General features: G+C 34.2%; 1 protein-coding gene across 1 annotated transcript in view; it reads right to left on the reverse strand.

Moving 5' to 3' along the window:
- The window catches only part of CAPZA2 (capping actin protein of muscle Z-line subunit alpha 2), a 60798-nt gene that overhangs the window by 19898 nt on the left and 20952 nt on the right, over positions 1 to 19948 (reverse strand). The window contains exons 2-3 of the mRNA XM_025929633.2: positions 11282 to 11345; positions 6433 to 6484 (exon numbers count right to left, since the gene is read on the reverse strand). Coding sequence (XP_025785418.1) covers positions 6433 to 6484; positions 11282 to 11345 — 116 coding nt within the window. The remainder of the gene's footprint in view (positions 1 to 6432; positions 6485 to 11281; positions 11346 to 19948) is intronic.

Genomic DNA, 19948 nt, shown 5'->3' on the forward strand with positions numbered 1-19948 from the left:
GATTTCATTAGAAATCTGACAATGAGAAATGGCCTTGAAATAATGGGTAGAGTATTCCATTTAGAGAGACCAGGATAAACAAAACACATGAGAAGATAGGTTAGGTTCACACCATAGGAAGCACCAAGCTCAAGGCCTGACACATAGCATTGTGTTCAATTATATTTACTAAATTAAACTGAAAGGCCCTGGTTGATAGAATAATTACTTCATTTGGGAGGCAAAGCAGAATCACAGAAACTTTTTGAGAAGGAAGAACCTAACTACCTCTAGAGAAGATTAATCTGGTAGCAGTGTGGATGACAACTGGACAGTGGAGCAACTAGAGCCAAAAAAAAAAAAAAAAAAAGGCAGTTAGGTTGTTATTAGGCAAATGTCCATGTTAGAACTGCTGAAGAGTCTGAACTAGGAAATGGTGATAAGTTGGATTTGAGAATAAAACCTCTCTATTCTATGAGTAATACTAAATTACATATTTATGTGATATATTTATAGGAAAGCTTTTCATAGTACAAAAAATTATCTAGAAAATAAGTAAGGATCATATATATAACCTGGGAATTTTTTCTCCACTTAACAGAAAAGATATTGAGTATTTTAAAATTTGGAAATACATCTCTAAACCTATTCTACCTGGAAGATTTTTCTAGATGGCAAGACATCCACTGAACTTTGAGGTATTAGCTACTGAGTCTCCTCTAGAAAGGAATGTTTGGTTGAGCAAAGCACTACTGATAAATTAGCAGACTAGCAAATGCAAAATCTAGCAAAGTAGAATTAAATTACTAGCTGTCAAATTCCTGACACTGAATGTTCAAAAAAGATGGGGGGGGGGGCGGTGTACACATAGAAATGCATGATGTGGGAGCGGGGAGGAAGGGTAGTACTCACTTCTGATCTTAATTCATTAAAACTATAATTTTCCTAAGAATAGCTTCAACATAGCCAGGCAGTTACTACCCTTTAAGTGAATTGATCTCAAAAGTATGTTTGAGATGAAAAAAATAAAAAAAGTTTCTAGATCACTTAGATATTAGGATTCACTTTCCAGTGAAAGACATATTTAAATAATATATGTAGATAGTAATTTGATTCTAGGCCCTTTACTGCCCATAATACCAAACCCCATCCATACATCACTTGAGAGTGAGGAATAATGAGGAAATCTGAAAAGGAGACTATGAGTTTAAAATAGGTAAATTTTTTTCTTAAATGCTCAAAGCAAATTAAATAGGTGACAGTTACATGGTATTGTGGGAAAGGTACTCACTAACCTAGGACTCAGAATACATAATACCTAGGTTTTGTCCAAACCCTATTAGCTAGCATGGGGCCCACTTACCTTATCTATAAAAAGAAGGGTTTGGACTAGATGACTTCTAGAGTCCCTTCCAATTCAGAAAACTTACTCCATCCACCCAGTCATCATATACTCACCCACCCCTCCACCCAGGCAAATATCTACATGTTAAATCCTCTATTAGATACAATGAAAACGTGATTTCTCTGCTCTTATAGAGTTCTGTAGCCCAATCATCCATTTCTAAATACTTGTTCCTGTATTTAGATTTTTACACCCATTAATGTTAGTCCTGCACCAGTCACACATTATACTTTTCACTAGGTGTCTCTCTCAGTTTAGCCACTTTATTTCCCTATTTACTATTCAAACCCTGTATATCATTTAAATTCAGCTCAAAGCCACTTCTAAATAGAAATTAAAAGTTTCTTCCTTTGGGCTCCAAAAGCTTTTGATACACCCTATTATGATAATATTTTATTTCATTTGGCCTGATACTAAACATTTCTGACTCCCCATTAGAAAATCCCTAAGAGGCTTATTTATCTCATTATCACAGTGAAGTCTGGCATTCATAGGTCAGTTGAATAAAAGGCTCTTTCTGGACATTTAAAAGTTAGACTTGAGAGTACCAACTCTCTGGTACTCTCCATCCTATGAAACATACTGAATTTGTGCCCACAGTAAAAATATCCCATTAAAACCACTCAAGAATAATAGCCATGTTTTTCCCCTTACAAAAAGATAGGAAGAGGGGGAAAAAAGATTAAAAGAGTTAAAGCAGCAGGGAAAAGGTAAAAGAAAAAAGAAGTACATATATGTACGAAAGAGAAGTACCTGAACAAAAGAAATTCAATATCAAAGATCACAAGTCGCAAGAAATGCGACTACAGCTATGCACTTACTCTGGTGAAACCACCACCAGCACACGCTCTAAATGTTTTTACCATGCCTTGCAAGCTTTGGTTATGTAGTTCTGGACAGCCTCAATGATCGGTGATAAAGTTTACTCAGAAATTTGGAGGTATCGTAAAAGTAATTCAGAACCAAGTTTAGTGAATAATGAGAATAATACTATTTTGGCTTGAAAATTATTTCCTATAGAGGACACTGACCAATGATTTAAGGCATATTTCTCATTTCACAAATACAGATGTCTACCAAATGAACTCAAATGAATAGTTCTGAGAAATTTAGTATGAAGAATACTACTGAAGTCAACAACAAAAAAATCACAATATTTTCTCTAAGTGTTCATCTAGCTAGTAATCACTTAATAGTATAACTACATACAAGACAATTTGAACTTTCTCCTTAAGGTTTTGATGCCTTTTCTTGGTATCATATCATAAACATCTTATTTTATCATTAGTTACTGATTTCTTCAGACTCGTTTCCTTAGAATATCAGAATATCAGGTATTTCCATGTATACACATCATGAAATGTGGACAACTGTCCCCAAAATGTGTTTCATAATAAAAGAGATATGCAGCTCACAATCTAATTTCTTTTTAGAACAAGTATAATTTATTTAATTTAAATGTAAAAACATCATCAGATAAGTACTTCTTTGGACAAATACAATTTCAATACTGTTCATCATTGAGTCAAATGTGACTATTTCATACCACTTATATAATTATGAATATTTCTTTGACCTTCATTAAACTTTATTCTGCTGGGGAAAAACTCTTGTTCTTTCAACAAATCAAGTTTGTTTTCTTAACTAAAAACAAAACAAAATCCACTAATTCTTGCACCTACATGAAATAACCCACATATTTATTTACCACAGAGAACTCAGAGGAATAGTTTACTTTGAAAGTATTGCTGTTAGAAGTTATAAATGCTGTACATTTTCTTTACTTCCGTAAGATTTTTGTCAACATGGCACATGCGACTATAAAGAAAATTCATTTTATTTAAATATACAAATAATTTAAATAGGGTTTAAAAAACTTAGGAATGAGCAGCCATTCACTCAGAAGCTAATAACTAAAGTCAAAGATATAGAGTAAATCGATTTCTATAAAGCACTTTAAATATAATAATTAAGAGGAGTGGAAACAATCCAAATGTCCACTGACAGATGAATAGATAAACAAAATGTGGTTTATAAACTCACCATTAAAAAGAAAAATTCTGACATGTGCTACAACATGGAAGAACCCTGAAGACATTATGCTTAGTACACTAAACCTGCTACAAAACAACAAATAATGTATGATTCCACTTATATGGGGTACCTAGTGAGGTCAAATTCATAGAGACAGAAAACAGAATGGTGGTTGTCAGGGGACTGAGGGAAGGGGAGAATGAGAAATTATTGTTTAATGGGTATGGACTTTTAGTTTGGGAAAATTTAAAAAGTTCTGGAGATGGACAGTGGTGACAATTACACAATGTGAATGCAATCAGTGCCAAAGACCCACATTCCTAAAAATCATTAAAATGGCAAACTTTATATTATGTACATTTTCTCAGAATAGAAATAAATACGGTGAAATAGGTAAAGAGGATTAAGAACACACTTATTGTATGGCACAAAAACAGACACTCAGATCAATGGAACAGAATAGAGAACCCAGGAATGGACGAATGGCCAAGTAATCTTTAACAAAGCAGGAAAGAATATCCAATAGAATAAAGACAGCCTCTTCAGCAAGTGGTGCTGGGAAACCTGGACAGTGACATGCAGAAAAATGAACTGGACCACTTTCTTACACCATACACAAAAATGAACTCAAAATGGATGAAACACCTAAATGTAAAACAGACAGTCATCAAAATCCTGAGGGGAAAGCAGGCAAAAACCTCTTTGATCTTGGCCGCAGCAACCTCTTAATACATCTCCAAAGGCAAGGGAAAGAAAAGCAAAAATGAACTACTGGGACCTCATAAAAATAAAAACTGCACAGAGAAGGAAACAATCAGCAAAATCAAAAGGCAACCGACAGAATGGGAGAAGATATCTGCAAACCACATATCAATCATATAAAGGGTTAGTATCCAAAATCTATAAAGAACTTATCAAACTCAACACCCAAAAAACCAATAATCCAGTGAAGAAATGGGCAAAAGACATGAATAGGCACTTCTCTAAAGAAGACATCCAGATGGCCAACTGTCACATGAAAAAATGCTCAACATCACTCATCATCAAGGAAATACAAATCAAAACCACAATGAGATAACCACCTCACACCTGTCAGAATGGCTAACATTAACAACTCAGGCAACAACAGATGTTGCTGAGGGTGCAGAGACAGAGGATCTCTTTTGCACTCCTGGTGGGAATGCAAGCTGGTGCGGCTGCTCTGGAAAACCGTATGGAGGTTCCTCAAAAAAATTAAAAACAGAACTATCCTATGACCCAGCACTACTAGGTATTTATCCAAGGGATACAGGTATGCTGTTTTGAAGGGGCACATGCACCCCAACGTTTATAGCAGCACTATCAACAATAGCCAAAGTATGGAAAGAGCCCAAATGTCCATTGATGGTTGAATGGATAAAGATGTGGTATATATATACAATGGAGTATTACTTGGCAATCAAAAAGAATGAAATCTTGCCATTTACAACTATGCTTACACTAAGCGAAATTAGTCAGAGAGGAACAAATATCATATGACTTCACTCATATGAGGACTTTAAGACAGATGAACACAAGGGAAGGGAAGCAAAAATAATATAAAGACAGGGAGGGGGACAAAACATAAGAGACTCTTAAATATAGAGAACAGAGGATTGCTAGAGGGAGGGGTTGTGAGAGGGGGGATGGGCTGGATGGGTAAGGGGCATTAAGGAATCTACTCCTGAAATCATTGTTGCACTATATGCTAACTAATTTGGATGTAAATAAAAAAAATAAAAAATAAATTAAAAAAAAAATACACTTACTGTAATGAGTACTAAGTAATTTACAGAATTGCTGAATCCTATATCGGACACCTAAAACTAATGTAACACTGTATGTTCATTATATTGGGATTAAAAACAGATAAATAAACATTGCTATTAAAAAAAACCAGGAAATTAAATCAAAAGCAAAAACAGATATGCCTAGAAGTCTGTTGAACCTCCACCTTCATTAGGGTTAACTGTAAAGGACAGATTTTTTTTTTTTTTTTTTTTAAATTTTTTTTTTTCAACATTTATTTATATTTTTGGGACAGAGAGAGACAGAGCATGAACGGGGGAGGGGCAGAGAGAGAGGGAGACACAGAATCGGAAACAGGCTCCAGGCTCCGAGCCATCAGCCCAGAGCCTGACGCGGGGCTCGAACTCACTGACCGCGAGATCGTGACCTGGCTGAAGTCGGACGCTTAACCGACTGCGCCACCCAGGCGCCCCATGTAAAGGACAGATTTTTGATAAAGCTTTGAAACATTACAAAAACAGAATAAGAGCAAGTTCCCCCCACTGGTAGAATACCAGGATTAAAAAAGGTGCCTGAGTGGACACTGAACACTCTTTGTATGGCACCTAAAAATCCATTTAATTTTATCATTTTCCAATGAATTATGGAGTTAGTGAGCCTAACATAGGAGATGGAGATGGGAAGAGAGGAGAATCAATTATTTCTCTGAAATCCTAAGACAGTTGTGGCAAGTCATGATTGTGGGCACTAGTCCAAAGATTATGTATTATGATTTAAACTGCCTAGTTATTTGAATTACTCACAAATTTAGTAAATATTTATTTACTTAATATGTGTCATGTACTATATTAGGTATTTATGGATAAAATAAATTCCTAATTCTCAAAAATCTATTAGGGTCAAACACATAGTAAAACCTGCATAAAAAAGCAATCACAATTTCAAAACTCTAAGTTTCTAAAATAATTTTATCCATTCTTGCAAATGCCAAAATGTAGTATATATGTAGAAGTATTTAAGCCACTACCAAACACTCAATGAACAGAAAATTTTATGTTATAATTGTGTCCCTATGTCCCTCTGCGATCAAAAATATTTCTCTTTTAGCTGAGTGCACACATATAATACATGTGTACATTTAAACTTTATGTACAAATATCTATTTCAGGAATTAGTGCTTTTAAAAACCACCTTTAAAACATTTTTTCTCATCATGTCACTTAGTTATGTTAATATGTAATACTTACTGAGCTGCTCCTTCCCTGAGAAGATTATCATTATTAAGCAGTAACCGAACATCTGCAAAACAAGTATTATGTATTGTATTATTATTTCCATATGTTTGAAATTTCTATATAATGAATGCAGATTACTTTAGTCATGTATCAACACTCCCCACTCTTCTCTTACCCTTAACATGTAAGCAAGATCAAAACTTCACTCTGATGACCAAAATAACCATAAAAACACACCATCATATTATTTTTTAAAAGATACTGGTTAGGAATAAGAGAATTAAATAAAAATACAGATTTCCAGGGATGCCTGGATGGCTCGGTTGGGTAAGTGTCCAAATCTCGATCTCAGCTCAGGTCTTGATCTCATAGTTGTGAGTTCAAGTGTTGGGTTCTGCACTGGGCGTGAAGCCTACTTAAAATTAAAAAAAAAAAATACAGATTTCCCCAGCTATCTAAAAGTTCACTCTGAGCCACTTGGCTTTTAACTGTTTTTACTAACTGAACGGAATCCAAGGAGGATTTTCACTTTTACCAAATTGTAATTGTCTCTCCACTTTACGCCATTTCAGTTTATGAAAGATTTCACATAATGCTCTACTTTCAGATAGCAGGTGAAACCTGTACATGTTATTTTATACCTTTAATAGCCAATGTAGGCACACTGTAATTTCCAAAGAAAGTGGAGATAAGCTCCACCAAAAAGATGGTCTGGTAAGATCTGCAAAAATTACACACATCTCAGTTTGATAACACCAGCATGAGTTTCAAATGAATCTGCTCCACAGAAAAGGGGATTAAGCAAGAAACAGCTTGTGAACAGAACACAGATGTAGACATTTCTGTCCTAAGACAGTTCATATTCAAACAACAGATGAAAGCATTTAGTTCAATATGGATAACTGCTTTATTTGATTTAGCAATCTCTTTTTTTTAATTTTATTTTTTATTTTTTAAAATTTACATCCAAATTAGCATATAGTGAAGCAATCTCACTTTGGTTATTGATTCTTAATTCTGTTCTAATTTTAGACTCAATTATTATGTAGACATTTGCCCACTCATCATTAAAACATAACTTTAAAAATAATACTTTTATTGGAAAATCCAAGCACTTTGTAAAACAATAAGAAAAAAAAATCACATAATCTCACCAAAAAAAACCCAAAAAAACAAAAAACAAAAAAAATCTATTCTAATCCTGTTATATTTTCTTTATTTCCCTACACACTTGGCTATTTTACACAGTTGCTATCATAAAGTACATACCACAATGTTACCCTAATCTTTTCATTAAATGAAAATAACACAACTAACCTAAGTATCTTCCATTAAGTAACTGGTTAAATATAATATAAGCACACTATATAGTTCTTATAAACAGTGTAAAATTGAGCAGCCATTAAAAATAATGTAGATGTGAAAAAAATGTAGATGTGTATTTATCAACATGAAATACATCCATAACATGATAAACAGGAAGGGGAAAATTCAGCATGTATAGTATTATCTTATTAATGTAATGTTATATATCTGTGTCTACACTAAGTGATATTAAGTATTTCATTCAAATGCTGGAGAATGAGAGGGTAGAGTTCTGGGTCATTTTTAGGTTCATTTTTATATTTTGGACATTTTAGAATGTCTATGGATCATTTTTACATAAATCATAAAGCTACTCCAAAAGAAAAAATACTGACTATTCATATGCCTCTTTTCAGTAGCAGGCCCTCATTTAAAAAAAAAAATCTCGGGGTGCCTGGGTGGCGCAGTCGGTTAAGCATCCGACTTCAGCCAGGTCACGATCTCGCGGTCCATGAGTTCGAGCCCCGCGTCAGGCTCTGGGTTGATGGCTCAGAGCCTGGACCCTGTTTCTGATTCTGTGTCTCCCTCTCTCTCTACCCCTCCCCTGTTCATGCTCTGTCTCTCTCTGTCCCAAAAATAAATAAAAAACGTTGAAAAAAAAATAAAATAAAATAGATTTAAAAAAAAAAATCTCTTTCACTAACCACTAAAATAATACTAATTTGATTTCTAAGTTAACTTATTTTAAACAATAGAAGCTACTGCCTAAAAATTATTTAAAAAAATACAGACATTTAAAATTATAGTTACTTCTGTCTCACAAAGCAAACTGAGGAGTTCTATTTGATAAATATGATGCTTTCATGTTCAATACTGAAAACATAATTACTAACAGTGGTACTGCATGGTAGTATATCTTTTCCAGTTCTAAATGTGAAAAAAAAATTTAAAGCAACATCTATTTGATCCAGTTAGCTTTACACTGGAAAAAAAAAGTCCTGCTTTTATCATAAGGAAAGTACAGAAGAAAAAATAGAAAAAATTGAATAAAATCTACTCTTACAGAAAGGATTAGGCTGTGGTTCCAAGCCAGGCAACACACTGGACCCATGAAGTAGTGAGTACAAGGCTTAAAAAAAAAAAGAGCACCAGCCCAGATCTACCAAATCAGTATCTGACAATGAAGACCAGAAATTTATGTTTCAATGATTTTAGCAACACCAGACTAAGAAATAGTATTTGGTAACCACTAAACTAACAAGATTTTATGACTGGGCAATTCTAAAATTTGTCACTTCTCTTGGAATTATCATACTGGTGTTATCAAAAAAAAATAGCAATGAAAATAAATTCATGACATTTTTCCCTCAAATATTTAATTCCTTTTTAATTCTAAAATACTCCTTATTTAAAACCTCTATAATATACTATGTCCTACTTTTATTCCATAGCTCACTCTCCACCCCAAGCCTACTGAATGGTTTATCCTTAATGCCCAAATTTACGGTGCCTCAACACAAAACTTACCAACGTCAATTTCCAATGAGACTTAGAAAAGCAATTTCTAGGACTCATACATTCTTTTAAAAAGGACCTTTCTGATTAAATCTGTAGGGCATTTATTCAAGGTAAGAACATTAAGTGAAAAACTTTCTATGAATTGTACAAGAGAATGGGGGCCACTGACTTTAGTGTAGTTTCACCATTATCAATTTAAGTTATATGCCAACTTTTGAACCTAAGGAAAGTAGAGGCTAACATCTTAAAACAGAAGTTAAACCCTATAGGAAGCAGAAATATTTCTGAATTCTCTCCCAAGTTCCCAATCCACTACTTGAGATTTTAGTTATCTTAAAAAGAATACAGAATACAGTATAGACTTGCCATTCTTTCTCTAAGTGTAGCTCAGTGGTTAAATTTTTAAGTGCATAAAAATTACCATATGTAATTGTATGCACTAAATTATGTATTATTATAGTTTTGGGATGATTTAAGGGATTTTCAATTTTTGCCTCATTTTTTGACTTTCAAACCTGATCTTTTTTGAGGTGAGATTCCATTATATCTTATACTATGAATGAAAATTAGGGGCGCCTGGGTGGCGCAGTCGGTTAAGCGTCCGACTTCAGCCAGGTCACGATCTCGCGGTCCGTGAGTTCGAGCCCCGCGTCAGGCTCTGGGCTGATGGCTCGGAGCCTGGAGCCTGTTTCTGATTCTGTGTCTCCCTCTCTCTCTGCCCCTCCCCCGTTCATGCTCTGTCTCTCTCTGTCCCAAAAATAAATAAAAACGTTGAAAAAAAAATTAAAAAAAAAAAAAAGAAAATTAGTGATTAAACTTCTTTAAAAACATGTTTACATAGTTTACTCTGGAATAGAGTATTTTTAAAATAAAATTAAGAATCCTGGGCAAATTAGTTTAATTTAAGACAGTGAAGTCCAAATATATTTAAATAGATACGGTAACTTATTCTTAAAATTGCTTAAGGGGCGCCTGGGTGGCGCAGTCGGTTAAGCATCTGACTTCAACCAGGTCACGATCTCGCGGTCCGGGAGTTCGAGCCCCGCGTCAGGCTCTGGGCTGATGGCTCAGAGCCTGGAGCCTGTTTCCGGTTCTGTGTCTCCCTCTCCCTCTGCCCCTTCCCCGTTCATGCTCTGTCTCTCTCTGTCCCAAAAATAAATAAACATTGAAAAAAAAAAAAAATTTTAAATTGCTTAAGAAAAGTTTTGTAAGATCACCAGAGGCCATTTTCCTGGTGACTTTTTCAACCATGTCATTCTTACTGTTAAAAAGGAGCTATTGTTACAGTTTTAATAGTAACCAGGACTGTTTAACAGTTTAAACTTCTGCTATGGGTGTATAATCATAAAAATGTTTGCCACTGTGGTTTAAAGAAGGGCATGCTGTGAACTAATTTACAAGATATAAATTAAATGGTTTTTACATGTGCTCTCATCTTCTGAACATGGTAAAACGATGCTTTTTTCCTCTGTTTGTTCTGGCTGTTCACATTATTCTAGTAGGTTTTTAATTTTTTTTTTTTTATGTTATTTATTTTTGAGAGAAAGAGAGACAGAGCACAAGCAGGGGAAGGTCAGAGAGAGAGGGAAACACAGAATCCGAAGCAGGCTCCAGGTTCTGAGCTGCCAGCACAGAGCCTGATGCAGGGCTCAAACCCATGAACTGCAAGATCATGACCTGAGCAGAAGTCAGATGCTCAACTGAGCCACCCAGGCGCCCCAGTTTTTCTTTAAAAGAAATACAAAACTGCATTTCACAATTTCAAAAAAGTAGTTAAAATTTTGTCTTTTTAAAAAATTAATATTACTCTCTTAAGGTTAACTTACTCAAACATAATTATCATATACATCATAAGTATATTCTAACCATTACGAAATCCAGATTGACAAAAATTTTCATTGTAATTCAGAAAGCACATATTTTTCTACATACCCCACCCCACACACACCAGTTTTGTTATTTTGGTTATATAATTTATTCTTAAAAAAAAAAAAGTGCTTGATATATCAAGCCTTAGTGTTATGAATTAAACACTCACCATTAAACACCTCATTAAATTCTCCAGGAGGGGCATGAATAATGAATTTTGCTGCTATACGCACCTAAAATAGAAATGAAGATATAAATGGTCCATGGCATAGGCCTCTGCTAAAATAATCAAAAAACACACACACACACAAAATTATACTATTTCAAAGTTCTACTGAAAATGGCTTAAAAAATTTTTTTAGATAGTGACTCTTCTTCAAACCAACTTTATTACTGTTTCAATTATTTAATATAATCACAATGTACAGGCTAAATGCAGATAAAATACATATTTAACGCATTTAAGGATTCAAAGCTACCTACCATATAAACATTTTCTTATAAGCAAATTCTTCTTTTAAAATAAAATGCAAAAAGTATCAATCGAGAAAAGTTGTATGTGTGAAGAAATAAGATGCATTTAGGTACAATAAAGAAAATAGATATACTATATTTATGTTTCTGTAAAATCACAAATTAGTAAAAAATATATAAAAGAAGAGGGGAAGAAAGGTCTAAATTCAAAATGTTTTTAACAGACCTGACTGAAGACATTTCATAAATAAAGCAAAACTTTGTATTTGCAGTAAACATGATTATTTAAAATAAAAAACCCTGAAGAATCTAAAACAATAATAATTTACATGTAAATTTAACAAAACATCTGCAGGACTAGTGTACTGAACACTACACAAAATACTAATGACAGAAATGAAAGAAGAGCTAAATAAATGGAGAGATATGTTCATGGATTGGAAGACCCAATAATGTGAAGATGACAATTTTTCCCAAACTAGTCTATAGATTCAATGGAGGCCCAATCAAAATCAAATCAGGATTTTTCTCTTCTTTTTAATGTTTTTTTTTGAGAGAGAGAGACAGTACAAGTGGGGGAGGGGCAGAGAGAGGGAGACAGAATCTGAAGCAGGCTCCAGGCTCCCAGCTGTCAGCACAGAGTCTGATGCGGGCCTCAAACTCACGAACTGCGAGATCATGACCTGAGCCAAAGTTGGATGCTTAATGGACTGAGCCACCCAAATGCCCCAAAGCAGGATTTTTCTGATACATATCAACAAGCTGATTCTAACACTGATATGTTTTATGTATTATTACTTTTCTATGCATAAAGAATGTAATGAATGCCGATTTTGGCCATGTATTAAGACACCCCTCTCCAAATGCAAGAAAAATAAAAAAAAGCCACTGTGATGACCAAAATAACCACAAACACATACACATGGTACTAAAAATAGATTCTGGCTAAGAAATGAGAGGATAGGGGCACCTGGGTGGCTCAGTCAGTTAAGCATCTGACTTTAGCTCAGGTCATGATATCCCTCCTGGTTTGTGAGTTTGACCCCTGTGTCAGGCAGGCTCTGTGCTGACAGCTCAGAGCCTGGAGCCTGCTTTGGATTCTGTGTCTCCCTCTGGCCCTCCCCACCCCCCCCCACCCCCACACGCCGGCTTGTGCTGTTTCTTTCTCTCTCAAAAATAAACATTAAAAAAAATTAAAAAATAAATAAATAAAAGGATAAAATGTTATTTCACACCCTTAATAGTAAATGCAAAGTAGTAAAGACAAATAACATATATATATGTATGGCCAAACAACTGTGATAAAGGTGCAAAGACAATTCAATCAAGAAAGAATTTGTTTTCAACAAATGGTATTTAAATAATTAGATACCCGTGAGCAAAAACATGAACATCAACCTAAACTTCACACCTTATAAAAAAATTACATCAAAATGGATCACAGCTCTAAATGTAAAACATGGAATTAAAAAAAAAATAAAAGAAACAAGATCTTCATGACCTAGGGTTAGGCAAAACATTCTTAGACATGATACTGAAACCATGATCCATTAAAAAAAAAAGACTGATAAAGTGGACTCCACTGAAATTAAACCTTTTGATCAATTAGAGACACTGTTAAGAGAAGGAAAAGACAAACTACAAACCAGAGAAAATATTAGCAAATCACATATCTGACAAAGGACTTGTATCCAGAATATAAGTTCTCAAAACTGAACAGAAAGAAAATAGTAAGCAAAAGACTTGGGCACTTCACTGCATAGGATATACAGAAGACAAATAAATGCACAAAAGGATGTGTAACATCCTAAGTCATTAGGGAAATGAATACTGAAATCATGAAACACTACTACATACCTAACAGAATGGCTAAAATAAAAAAGACTGCTTATACCAAGTACTGGTGAGCATGCAGAGCTAGAACTCTAATACATGGTTGTTGGCAATGCGAAATTTTACCAAGCAGCCTGGAAATCAGTTCGGCAATTTCTTATAAAGCACACACCACAAAACAATCTCACTTCCAGGTGAGAAATGCAAACCTATGTCCATACAAAAATCTACTCACAATTGCTCAAAACCAAAACCCAAAAGTCCACAAATGAGTGAATGTATAAATAAAAGATGGTGTTTCTACACAATGGAATACTACTATGTTTTGTGTTTTCAAAATTATTTTCTTCTAAGTGTTTAAAATTACTATTAAAATCAAAAGCCAAAATATAAAAAATAATTTTAAAACAGGCAGTGCATGCTAAACATACATTGAAATCTATTATGTTTATGTAAATGTCTTAACTTCTTAATTTTCTTCATTGTATAGCTGCTCTGCACCCGCCGCCCCCTCCACTAAGATAAGGAGCTGTTAGCATTAAAAACAAGTCTTAATCATTACTAAAGGCAACAAATAAAAATTGTGGTAACTTGCTGATGAACTTATCAATATTTTTCAAAAACATTTAGAATTTTGAGGTAATTGTTTTTCACAGCCCTAATGACTTATAAAACTGGCAAAATTAAAGTACTAATAGCAAGCAGTATACATATAGCATATTTACTAATTGCTAAGTTGTTGAGCTTTGAAATTTTAAGTTGTTTCAAAAAAAGGCATATACCATTCAGAGTTTTAATCAGTTCTACTTAGAGTTTTTACCAAGAAAGCAAAAATGATCTAAATTTTTTTTTCCTACAGACGTATTTGCCTTTGTCATTGCACTAAATGTATGCACTTAGTACACAGTGACCAAAAAGTTAACGACTGTTCACAATACCTAAAGTGAATGGTGGATTAAAAGAAGTACCATTAAGGGCTGGAAGGTCATAGGAGCTGTCTGAGAACCCAAAACACAACTTGGGTTATACCAGCTATGCCTGGAGTTTTGTAATCTGGTCTTTGTGAATTTCACCAACTAAGAAGAATGTGATTTTTTGGATTTCTCAGGTGATAAAGGAAAGGAAATACATCCGCCACGGTAAATGCTTAATTGTCTTCTAAGAAATTGTTCAATCATCAAGGTATCTTCTAAGCACAGTTATAGACTCAACATGTCCTTACATCCATCTTTCTTAGCTGACATTTTTTTTTAATTTTTAAAACTATTCTAGACCACTTCTAAATCCAAGAAAAGAAAAAAGGTCATACAAGAGTTCTCAAGAGTAGAATGAATTCCTGAAAATAATAAAAAACATATTTCCTCAAAGGTTTTCTAATACATATGGAGCTTTACTCTATTTACCCTTGGGAATATTATAGCTTTCCTGGAAGAGCCCAGTAAATTAAATTATTAGATACATTCCCAGGCCCTCTGCTAAATCTTCTGCACTACCCACCATCTTCTTCCATGTATTATTTGAAATCAAGTCCTTCTAAATTGGAGTCGGATTCAATAAAGAGTTATTTCATTGTATTTCTAAACTGCAATTCTAGATTGGTAGGGGTGGGGGACTTGGGAGGCTTTTTTGGGGAGGAAAGTTTGGCTAGATGGAAGATTAACTCTTATCTGTGTTAGTCACTGGCATCTGACAGGCAAACTTCGTAACAACTGTACCAAGAAGGATAGTTTTAAAAAGTTAACCCTACTAATGTAGAGCTTAATGTATTAACCTGAGCTAAAAGCTGAAACAGCTCTATTTTTCCTTTTCTTGCTCTTGGATCCAAATAATATTTTGTGTAAAATGTATACAAAAAGATAAACATAACATAGAAAGTATATTCCATTCCTTTGTGCTTCTGGTAAAAGAGCAGATAACAACATATGACTATAAAGTTACTTATATAGAAAATAGTGTATTCAAAATAATATCCAAAATGTCAGAATACATTTGTCCTGCAAAAAAAAAAAAAATAACTTCTGCCCATCAACTGTCTAAGATAATACGAAAGTATTACTGTCAAAAATTTTTTTGTACGTTGTTTTTCTTATGAGCTTTCTTTCTTCCTTTAAAAGAAATTCCACAATTCAAATAACAAATTAAGTAATGACAGTAATGGGTAGTAACTCACAGAATAAAATAGGAATCTATGAGTCTACACTGACACAAAGAAATCAATGAACAAGGGAAAGCTCCTCATCACAACAGATTTCAACTAATGAATGTAGAAGGAATGACTGAATTATAAAAATCACCTTGGATGACCACTGCAATAACTGTTGCATGCCAAATCAATAGATGCTAAAATTTGTGGGTAAAAGTATGATAAAATGACAACAGGACATTTACATGGTCTGAAAAGTATCTTTCCAAATACTTAATTATATACTTACATTGAGGAAACCTGCCACACACCACCTTTACCAAATGATCACAGTTATAGGTAAGAGGAAAAACTGATATCATGTGCCTCCTAATAGGATATACTGAGGACATAATATCTCTTACAGCCAAAAATTCATAGGCTGAATCTAATCATGAGGAAACAAACGAAAATTGAGGTGCAGTCTACAAAATAGTCTGTACTCTTCAAGTGTGAAGGTCACAGAAGACAGATAATGCTGAGAAATTGTTCCAAATTAAAGAGACATTACAGTAAAATTCAACGTGATCTTAGATTGGATCCTGGATCAGCAACTGGTGAAATATAAATAGGGTCTGTAGATTAGAAAATAGTATTGTATCAATGTTTAATTTCTTGATTTTGATAACTGTACTGTAGTTATATAAGAGAAAGCCCTAAACAGTCAAGTACTTAGTGGGAAAAAAATTTCTCCTCTACTCTGAGGTTGTGGGGATTTCCTCCCATATATACATATTTTTACTTTAAAATTTTGCTCTTTGCATTTACATTTAGGTCTTTACTCCACTGGGGACTGATTTTTGTGTATGATATGGGATGAAGATCCATTTTTTTTTATTACACTGTCATATGGATAAATAAAACAACCTAATGTTATTTGTTAAAATGTACATCTTTTCCCCAGTGAAGCAACACAAAAGAAGAAGAAAGTATCTTACATATGCACCATATTTTAAAAATATGGGTTACTCCCTTATTTCAGTCACAGATATGAAAAACTTGTCACATGCTTTAATAAATTCCAAGTACTTCTAAAATGTGTCTGATGAATTTAGGAGTCATTATTCAGGTAGTAATTACAAAAATATAATTTCCTCAAGGAATTTCTGAATATTCAATAATATCAGAAGGCAATGGTAAGAGATGCTGTCCTGTTATTATGAAGACACTGGCTAACAGTAAGAAAATATCACATAAGTGATGTAAAATTAAATTAAAATCCCATTTCTTCTCACAAAGAACTTGTTTTTAAAGAGTTCCAGTGGTTGTCTCTGGAAGTAAAGAATAATTCATTTTTATACATAAAAATTCTAGCATGGTTTTCAGACATTGCTGTAATTCACAATGAGCCACTGTGTCCTTAAAATTAAGTTAAACAAATTTGGGTTAGAGGATTCTAATAACCTGAGTTCTAATTAAGATATGACCCTATCCACCATTTTTGTTTGTTTAAAATAATTTAAAACAACTCATGATTCCGGAGACTCAAAAACAATTTGTTATAGCTTAGACCTTATAAAAACAAGGTGAATGGGTACTTTTTTGATGTTTCACCTATGGCTGAATGTATTTAATTTCACTTCAAATTTTCATTAAGCATCTACACAAATTTTGTTTGAGGAGGGCTCTAACTGTTTAATACAGATTTTCAAATGACAAAAAACTTGTTGTATAACCCATCAAAATGACTTACCTTCAAGAGTTTTCTCTTGTGACCCAGCAATCTCATAAGGTATTTACACAAGAGAAATGAATGCATATGTCCACAAAAAGACCGGAATGTTCATAGCAGCCTTATTCATAATAATCCCAAATGCCCATCAAGAGGAAAATGGATAAATAAACCGGGGTACTAATGCAAGCAACACCATGAATAAATCTCAAAATCAAGTTAAGTGGAAAGAAGCCAGATACACACAAAAAATACACACTGTGTGATTCCATTTTCATGACATCCAAAATCGGGGAAAACTAATCTTTGGTGACAAAAGTTAAAGCATGGTTGGGCAAAGGGTGCAGGGATTGATTAGAAAGAAGCATGAGTGGACTTTTTGGGTGATGGAAAATGTTCTTTAAGTGAATGGTGGTTGCATATAAATTGTGAAAATTTGGGGCGCCTGGGTGGCTCAGTCTGTTAAGCGTCTAACTCTTGATTTTGGCTGTCATGATCTCATGGTTTGTGAGATCCAACACCATGTCAGGCACTGCGCTGACAGCATGGAGCCTCCTTGCTATTCTCTCTCACGCCCTCTGCATCACCCACATGCATGTGTGCACTCCCTCTCAAAAACATACAAATAAACTTTTTAAAAAACTGAAAATTTCTGAAGCGAACATTTAAGACTTGTACATTTTATGGCAGGTAAGCTATATCTCAACTAAAAAAATTTTAAATTTCTTGTACATATGATAGTATTATCTTATTTTTTTAATGTATGTATAAAATGTTAACGTTAAAACTTAGTAACCAGACATAAAGATGGCCAACAGACACATGAAAAGATTCTCATCGTTACTTGTCCTCAGGGAATGCAAATCAAAACTACAATGAGATACTACTTCACACCTGTTAGAATAGCTAAAAACAAGACAAGAAACAACAGGTATTGATGAGGATATGGAGGAAAAGGAACTCTCCTGCAGTGTTGGAGGGAATGCAAACTGGTACAGCCACTGTGGAGAGAAAGCAGCACAGAGGTTTCTCAAAAAGTTAAAAATAGAAGTACCCCATGAACCAGCAATCGCACTACTGGGTATTTACCCAAGGAATCCAAAACCATTAATTCAAAGGGATGCGTGCACCCCTATGTTTAAAGCAGCATTATTTACAATAACCAAGATATGAAAGCAGCCCAAGTGTCCATCAAACAATGAATGGATAAACAAGATGTGGCATATATATATAATGGAATATAAAAAAGAATGAAATCTTGCCATTTGCAGCAACATGGACAGAGCCAGAGAGTATCACACTAAGTGAAATAAGTCAAGTCAGAGAAAGACAAATACCATGAGTGCATTCATATGTGGAATTTAAGAAACAAAACAAACGAGCAAAGGGATTAAAAAAAAAAGAGTGCGAGACAAACCAAAAAAACAGACTCTTAACTATAAAGAACAAACTGATGGTTACCAGTGTGGAGGGGTGTAAAACAGGTGATGGAGATTAAGGAGCACACATGTCATGACCTGCACCGGGTGATTAAAATAAAAACTTAGGGGCAACTGGCTGGCTAGGTCAATGGAGCGTGTGACTCTCGACCTTGGAGTTGTGGGGTTAAAGCCCCACGTTGGGTATAGAGATTACTTAAAAAATAAATAAGATCTAAAAAAAAAAAAAAAAACCATGTAAAAACACTCTTAGTAACCATGATAATTAATACTATTTGCTTACTTTCTAATTAAGAGTCAAACATTGAACATTGATTTTTATTGCTACAGTACACAAAATCCAACATTGTTTGCTTTATCTGAAGTAGGCTCCACACCCAACATGGGGTTTGAGCTCAAGTCCCCACGACCAAGAGTTGCATGATCAACCTACTAAGCCAGCCAGGTGCCCCTAACATTTTGCTTTTTTAATAGAAAATACAGTAAAAAAAAAAAAAAAAAAAGAAGGTAAAATTTTAAAGAAACAAAAGTTAAGAACCTTAGGCTTTCATTCTGAATTACAGAGTCTAATATGTTGGCATTAATCTATACCACCTAGGGCATCTGTCTCAAAATACTGGGACATTCTCGCTTAAATTGATGGTCAGATAATGTCTTTACTCATTTCATCAGTGCACAATTCATAAGCAGGTAATCTCAATGCTCATACTGAATAAACTGAAGTCATCTTTCCAAGAAATTCCACAGTAATGAAATGTCTACATTTGAACTCTACATAGATTTCATCAACTAGCTTAGCTTGTTTGCAGGGAAGACTCAAATGATAAGGATTGTTGAAGTAGGACATGTTAGGGAAGAGGGTAGACCAAGTAAACAATACAGGGTAAAATAAGTCAAAATCTTAACACTTCAGTTCTAAGTCACTGCACCAAACTATACAAATGTTATAGCTGTATCTGACATCTCACAGGCAAATATGTTAGAATTTGTTCTCAAAAAATCATATTAAAATCTCCTATTGAACTTACTTAAAAAAAAAAAAAAAGCTAACTTTCCATTTCTTATGCTTCCAAAACCCTCACTGTTTAGCACTGATTTCGTTTGGAAGAAAAAAAAATTCAGAGGGAAAAGAAAAAGAAAATCAGAGAGGGAATACTGTATCTGAGTGCTTAGAATGAATGGTGTCTGGCAGATAGCAGGCTCTCAAATATTCGTTGAATCACCAAACATTCAATC

The sequence above is a fragment of the Puma concolor genome, chromosome A2 (genome assembly GCF_028749965.1).
Source record: "Puma concolor isolate L17-30 chromosome A2, mPumCon1.1.hap2, whole genome shotgun sequence".
Lineage (NCBI taxonomy): Eukaryota > Metazoa > Chordata > Mammalia > Carnivora > Felidae > Puma > Puma concolor.